General features: G+C 38.3%; 1 protein-coding gene across 8 annotated transcripts in view; it reads left to right on the plus strand.

Moving 5' to 3' along the window:
- NISCH (nischarin) overlaps nt 1-7,017 on the plus strand; it is a 29,235-nt gene extending 22,218 nt beyond the window's left edge. For 2 of the 8 annotated variants that reach the window (XM_062500423.1, XM_062500425.1), the window contains 7 exons: nt 170-225; nt 716-2,032; nt 2,451-2,625; nt 3,832-3,985; nt 4,509-4,637; nt 4,978-5,139; nt 5,617-7,017. In XM_062500423.1, the coding sequence (XP_062356407.1) occupies nt 170-225; nt 716-2,032; nt 2,451-2,625; nt 3,832-3,985; nt 4,509-4,637; nt 4,978-5,139; nt 5,617-6,245 (2,622 nt within the window). In that variant the 3' untranslated portion in view covers nt 6,246-7,017. Of the gene's footprint in view, nt 1-169; nt 226-715; nt 2,033-2,450; nt 2,626-3,831; nt 3,986-4,508; nt 4,638-4,977; nt 5,141-5,616 lie in introns of those variants that run through there. The other 6 variants (XM_062500426.1, XM_062500424.1, XR_009933554.1 and 3 more) reach the window with 6 other exon arrangements.
- Nucleotides 7,018-7,776: the final 759 nt, after the last annotated feature.

The following is a 7,776-nucleotide window of genomic DNA, read 5'->3' on the forward strand; positions in this document are numbered from 1 at the left end:
CTAAAGTAAACAGTATTTGTGAGCCCTCAAAGCATGGCTGTTAAGCTGCCTGTGAGTACAGCAAGGCTTGACCAGCTTTAAAAAGCATGAGCCAGCATTAACTTTGCTTTTCCTGTGTACTGAACTCTTAAGTAGTTCACAGCTTCCTGATGTTACTTCTTCTCCTTAGGCACCTGCCTCTTTATTGGCTTCATGCAAAGAGTATGGTGGTGATCATCGTGTGTGGTAAGCTGCATAAATAAATTCTGGTTTCAATCCTTGTTAGCTTTTGGGTAATAACAGTGGATACTGTTTTCTTAAGCCCAGCCTTTAAGGCAAAACAGTCTCTTTCATTGTATCCTGCCTCTGGGTTTTTGTACCAAAATAAGGTGTGCAGTGTTCTTAACCTTTGAACCCTCGAATGCTCTTGGTGGTTTCAAAACCAGAAATAGCTGCATTGTCTAGTCCTTTAGGTCATGAGATTGTGCTTCCTGGGGATGGGAAAGGAAAGAGGAGTTAAACATTTTAGTTTTTACTTTCTATAGTATTACACACTACCAGCCTTTAAAAGCAATGGCTGTGCAGTACAAAGATGTTCTACAAAATTACACTGATTTAACTGTATTAACAAGAACAAATATCAGAGTTCTGAGAGGCAGCACCATGAATTGTAGGTAGCAACAACTGTTTTTAAACTCAAGTTTGTATTTACTGTGGTTTCTTCTCTCTTTTGAAGTTTGGAGAGTTTGGAGGAAGAGCACTGTGCAGTGCCTGACCCCTGTAACACAATCATCTTGCCTTTTAATTGTATGTCCTACACTGCCACCAACCAAGACTTTATCCAGCACCTTTCTGCCTTGATAGTGCAGGCTGTGCAGAAATCTGCCCCCTCCCTCACAGTGAACAAAGGAAGCCCTACTGGTAATTCCACAACCACAGACAAAGAAGATGGATATTTTGAAATGGGACTTCATGAAGGAGATCAGACTTTTGAGTTCAGCACTACTTGGGATACCCAATCATCTGACAACATAGCAGTGGAGGGTGTTTACATAGTCAAAATTCTCTGGAGCTTTTCAATTCACATTCATAAAGGACTCAGACAGTTTGCTTCCTGTTTGGTTTTGACTGATGAGATGCTAGCTGTATTTGAGATTCCTCATCAGGAATTGAGAGGAAATTGCCAGCATATCCCTTCTGCCTTGAAATTAACACTGTGTTTTCCCTACACTGATCTAATAGAATTTGGCTTTCTCCTGCCAGAAATCTGTTTAACTCTGAAGCTGAAAAACAGTGACCACTGCTTGTTTATTGTTTCAGACTCCCAGAATCTTCAAGACTTTTATTCCTGTTTACAAACATGTTGCTCTCAACACTACACATCAGTGTTACCAAGCTCCACATGGTGCTGTAGAAAAGCAAATCTCCAAGAATTTCTCTGTCAGCTCATGGAATTCAATTGCATTTCAGCTGAAGATGTTGAAATAAAAGGTTGTTTCCCAACATATCTTGTTTATGGGGGTAAAACCAGTATTCAGAAAGTCTTGCATCAACCAGAGTCAGCTAGCAATAAGAACGAATGGTCAAAGAATGCTTTGTGTTCTGCACTTTATTCTTCAGTGTATAAATCTTCTGACCAGGGTCCCTGTGTGGTCCATCCATGTTGGATATTTCTAACACCCCAGCATTTGTACATAGTAAAGGTGGATTTCAGTTTACTGCCAAGTGAAAGGGTAGGCACAGAAGAGTTGGGAAGTGTTTTTAAGCTGAATAGAATTCCACTGGCATCACTTGTGCTGCATCCAACTCACAGTGCCACCCAGCAGAAGGGTTCATTTTTGGATGGACACGTGCTGGAGTTGCTTGTTGGATACAGATTTGTTACAGCAGTGTTTGTTCTACCTCATGAGAAATTCCACTTCCTAAGAATCTACAGCCTTTTAAGGACACTCCTGCAGGATGTTAAGACTATTATTATTTTCAAAGCTTCAAGCAAATCGGATGCTGTAAAAAATCATTTTGTGGAGGCAAACAGACACAGTCAGGCAGCCAGGTAATTATTCCTGTCAAAGGTCTCTGGCACAGTGCTTGATGTGGCCTGCCCCCTGTCTTTGCTGCTGTCACTGTGGTTGGGTTTGGACTGTAGTATTGATGAAATACTTCTGCATCATGCTAGTCTGGAGTAAGTGTGAATGGTTATCCTGGACTGTAGCAGTCTATCTTTTTTTTTTAATCTGTTTTGTTGCTGCAATTTAAAATGTAATTTCTGGTGGAAGGAAACTTCCTGTTTCATGTGCCTGCAGCGTGAGGTCATGGCAGGTTGACAGCTATGCTCAAGATATAAATAATTGAAACTATTAAAAATGGAAGTTACCTGGTTTTAATTTTTGAATTAAATCTAAATATTCTTGTAGGGGAAAAGGTGTGTAGATATTTACATTTAGATAATTTGTGCTCTGGATTTTTTCTAGTTTTTGCAAGCCTCATCTGACACTGTCATCCTTTTACCCATCTGAGTTTCTTATGCAGAAGATAACAGAAGACAACCAGATTCCTGTTCACCTTCATGTTTCTGTGTCTCTGCAGTATGTGGCTGGGCTGAAGGGAAGAGCCCTTGTTGAATTTTTCCATAGCAACATTGCAGAGGTATCATATCTAAACCAAGTGTACAAAAACATGCTTTGTGACTTTTCTGTACTGCACAGTATCTATAAAAACTTTCCTGATCAAATTTAGCTACAAGAATTAGACTCTGGGAAATCTGGAAGCATTTTGATAAAGAATCTGTGTGTTACTCCATTTTGGGTTCCCTGCTTCAGCAGCTGGGATCCTGCAAGGCATATTTTGCTTTTAGGATCTGTGGTGCTGAACAGGAGAGTATGCTAGTGTATGTCTTGAAGATGTGATTGCTCCAAGAATGTTCTTCTTTTTTTCTTTAAAGTGGCAAAAGGAAAGAAAATAACAGGAATTAAATTATTTTGGAATGGTTCTTAGGTAAATCAATAAGTGTTCTGACTTGTATTTTTAATACTGTGCATGACTGCAACGCATGTGCATGGCTGTAAGTACTGCAGAAACAGGAAGAGATAAACTTGATTTCTGAAAAACATTAAAATGTATCTGGGGAACATCGGATTGAAAAGTAAAAATATTACCCAAAATTTATAATATGTTTTTTTGACTGATAAATCACTATGATCTAGGTACAAATGTCAATTGAAAAGCTTGAGAAATAGATACATTTTTCTTATTCTCTTACCTCTCTTCCAAATGTTTGAAGTGAGCACAGTTACAAGCTGTGCTTCTCTTTTTACATCAGGAGAAGCTGATAAAAAAAGTGGGTGACTCATTTAAGGGTTCACAGTAAGCCCATCAAGTTAGAAGCTGGGAAGATGCTGAGTTGGAACAGCACCTGCAGTGGCAAGGTGTGCTCCTGTGCTCTCTCCAGGGTCTTTGAATCCAGCCCTCAGGGGCACCTGAAGGCTCAGCAGACTTGAGGTTTGGGATGCCACTGCTCAGCTGGTGATCAAAGTTTTGTCTGCAGTGTCTCTCCTAAAAAGTCTTTCTTATAAATGAGATGTTTTTATTTCCCCCCCCCCCCCCCCCAATTTTGGTCAGAAAACCAGGAATAATTTTCTTATAACAGAAAAATAATTTTCTTATATAAATACAAGATGTTTTCAGTGGTGGCCATTGTGACCTCATTTAGCAGCGTGGAGGTGAAATACCAGAGCATGTTCAGATGCTTAAGATGTTGAAATTGTTTCTCTGGGGGTCTTAAGTTGCCTCTACAGTGACGAAACTCTGAAATACCAAAGTTTATTTGTTTATGAAATAAAATTTACATCTTAGGTGGAAAATGAAGAGTTGAGACACCTCATGTGGTCTTCAGTTCTGTTTTACAAGACTCCCAATGTAGAAGTGATGTCTTGTGTGCTTCTCTCAACAAAAGCTATTTACTTTCTGTTGGATGATTCTTTTATTCATGCAGATGAGCACCAGTCAGGTAAAATAGTTGCACTGATCCTTTCACCACATTACAAACTTAATCCCTGTGTGTGTGTGTTTGTCCTCACTCTAAGTACCAGTATTGGCCAATATTCTTAATTAGACCTCCTAGTTGAAGGGGTCAGTATTTGCATAAGGCTTTTATGTTAAAAAAATAACAAGGTCTTGAGTCATGTTTTCTCCTCGCACAGACCCTTTTAGCTGCCATTGGATCTGTGGTTTTCTCTGATGTCATTTCATAGTCCCTTTCAGTGAAGAGTAATGAAGCTCATGGTGGGCATTCAGTTAAAGTGTGTTACTAATGCATGTGCTGATTTAAAACTGGTGTGTGACAAATGTTTAAAAAAATGCTGATAATAAAATTGTGTTTTGCTCAATAATTTTTAGCCACTCTACCCAGTTTTTTCTTAATTTCCTTCTTCAAGTGTGAGATAAGTATTAGATTGTAATATAAAAATTATGCTTATGGACCAAACAATCTTTTTCTTTCAACCTTTTTATCATATATACTACTTTAACAGATTTTTGGAACAAAGAAAACTCAGACTGTGAAAACAGTTCTTTCCTCCTCTCTTGCTGCTTTGTGCTAAAACTTAATGACCTTCAATCAGTAAATGTTGGCCTGTTCGACCAATACTTCCGAATTACTGGTGAGTACATCTTGTGCTTTTAAGTTTTCCCAGTTCTATTTTGTTCTTGTCTTTTTTAGATGTATCTCTGTCTTAGATGGAAGAGAGGTTTTCTGTTGCTTCTTTTTCTTGAATCCCTAGAGCAATATTTGAATCATAAGTATGCATCATATTTTAAGTGAAGAAAAATTATGTATTTTTGAGGGATTTGTGAAGATTCTGTTGCTGTTCTCAAAAATTGGAAAGATTTCTGAATAATGATGCATATTTTCAGAATTGTGATGACAGTTGCATGTTGGTTCAGGAAATGGTAAAGCCACATACAAATCAGTGAGTGAAGTGTGTTCTGTGTTCTGCTCAGGACATTCTGCAGATCACATTGTCACCTGCCTGACAAGAGACAGTTACAACACTCACACCTTCATACAGCAGCTTATGGCAGTCCTGTCACTGCTTGCACGCACTCCTTCACCTGAACCAGTAGATAAGGACTTCTACTCTGAATTTGGGAGTAAAAACACAGGTGAGTGGTCTTTTCTACACACCATGACTTATTTAGGCATCATACTTAAGGCTTCACCTAAACTGTACTGATTAAAAACTCTTCTGAGGGACATTTATGCATCAGTCATTTCCTATTTGATACTTTAACTAAACTCCCTGACTTTAATTATCTTAGATGTGCCTTATGTGAGCAGAATTGTTAAATGTAAGAGTCTTGCACAAGTGAAGTTAGTGATGGATTCTTATGTTCACCCTTGACTTACATGGTTAGAAATTTGCAGAAAAGTGTGTTGGTAATGTAAGGACTCCAGCAGATATCTGCAATCCAAATAAAAATTATTCTAGTATTGTTTATAAGCAAAAGCATGTATCAATGGATACAAAGCCTAAATTCTTCCAGCTGCAGCCAGCTGTCAAGGATTGTTGTTTATCCTAGTATATTTAAAAAGTATTGTATAGCACTAAATAGATATATAATAATGTATGTTTCTTGCAGGAAAAATGGAGAATTATGAACTGATTCACTCTAGCAGAGTAAAATTTATTTATCCAAATGAAGAGGAAATTGGGGACCTTGCTTTTCTAGTGGCAGAGAAGATGGATGGTTTGACCAATCTTCCATCCCTCAACATTCTTCTGTATGTGTTGGCATTTCAAGTAAATCACTTTGAAGGATCTGCTCAGAACACTAGTTCACTTCAACCTAAAACACTGATATTGACCAGCTCTGATTTATTCCTCTTTGATGAAGATTATATCAGTTACCCACTACCTGAATTTGCTAAGGAGCCACCAAAGAGAGATAAGTATCAGCTTGCAGATGGAAGACGAATCCGGGATTTAGACAGAGTACTCATGGGGTATCAGACATATCCACAGGCCCTGACATTTGTGTTTGATGACGTTCAGAATCAGGACCTGATGCAGAATTTAACACTGGATCACTTTGGAGAAACTGATAGTGTCCCAAAGGGAAACTCCAAACAAGAGGGGAGCAGGAGCAGAGAGATCCAGTGGTACATTTTTATCCCAAGTGCAGAAAGCAGGGAGAAATTAATTTCATTGCTTGCAAGACAGTGGGAGATCCTGTGTGGTAGGGAACTGCCTTTGGAACTCACTGGGTAGTTACTGCACAGCCAAGTGATTTCAGTGTGTATTACAAGGTAAAGCACAGTGTTTAAGTAGATAGCACCTGTCAAGTTCTCTTTGTTTTTATGAGGAGCTGACCTGGACTCCCTTGCTCCCTGGTGCAGTAAACATAGTACATAGAAATATTCTGAAGTGTTAACTGGGGACTGACCTTCTTGTACAGTCTATTTTTTATGCAATAGTATATAGTGAAAAAAGCAAACAAACCATGAGACATCCTGGGAAACTGTATGGAAAATTTAAGGAGTCAACACTAGATATTCTGTCGTCTGGGGCTGTTAAGGTTTCCACTATTTTTCTGTATATATCAGTCTTGCTGTTCTATACAAATTCTAATGTGTAAATAAGGGTAAATGCTTGTGTATGTTCAAGTGCAATGTTCTTTGTACAAGAAGTATTTTGGGTATGCTGCTAATGCTTATTATTTAATGATCTTACAGTTTTACATATGTTTTTCTTTGAGGCCAAGTGTAATTATTTGCTGCCAATCATGAACTTAATAGTAAAATTTGAGCCACAAGCAGGTAACAAATTTTCATATGGAACTGTTTTCACAGGCATTCATTTTCCTTATCCAAGGATAAAAAAATTGCTTGGTAAAGATCCCCTCAGTATTGTCCTGAAAGTGGAAATACCCAATGTGGTTATATCAGCATTATGTCAGCAAATAATGGATTTGTATCTCTGAACACAAAGTCTTTCTTTTGCCTATCTTGTCAATACAAATAAAGTGTAATTTGACAGTTTCCTTTTGGCCTTGTCTTTATTCAAGTTTATACCTTGTGTTTCCAGGATACCATATGGCAGTTCAGCAGCACAGATTCTGTTCCTAGAGTGCATTGTAAAGTATGAAATGTGGAGCAAGATGAAAGAAAATAGTTCATTCTACTATAACAAGACTGCTAGTTCATAAACACAGCTGAGTCATGGAAACTGAGGATCTGCAGCCTCTAAACACAATTTGAGTATTTATTTCAAGTACTTTTGCTTCTCTATTAAATATTAGAGATTTTCTTTCTAAGCTGTCATGTTTAACTTGATGGTTACTGTGCCCAACGAGTTTTAGCCTCCACCATTGCAGTAAAATCCCTACTTGCTATCATGAAGACAGATACTGAGACTTTGAAAAAGAATGTTTTATATCCAATGGGATTAAGAACAGTTTTGATACTTATGTGGCAACTGATGCTGCTTAAAACTGATGCCCCTTAAACACATAGAGAAATCTGGGTTGGAAGAGACCTCTGGAGGTCCAACAGTCTAGCTTTAAACAGGGCAATTTTCCAACAGATTGCTCAGGGCCTGGTTCAAACAAGTTATGAGTTTTCTCCAAGAATGGCAAGTCCACAGTGGTGTTAGGAATTTGGTGGTTTCATGGAGTATTTTTCCATTGTTGCAGAGCTTGGCTGTGCTTTTTGGATTCAGAAGCCAGTAATGTTGCAGTCAGTGCAAGGATGACAAAGACAGAGGCAGCCAAAGTCAAATAGTATTGTAGGATGCAGTGGAG

The sequence above is a fragment of the Cinclus cinclus genome, chromosome 12, assembly GCF_963662255.1.
Source record: "Cinclus cinclus chromosome 12, bCinCin1.1, whole genome shotgun sequence".
NCBI lineage: Eukaryota > Metazoa > Chordata > Aves > Passeriformes > Cinclidae > Cinclus > Cinclus cinclus.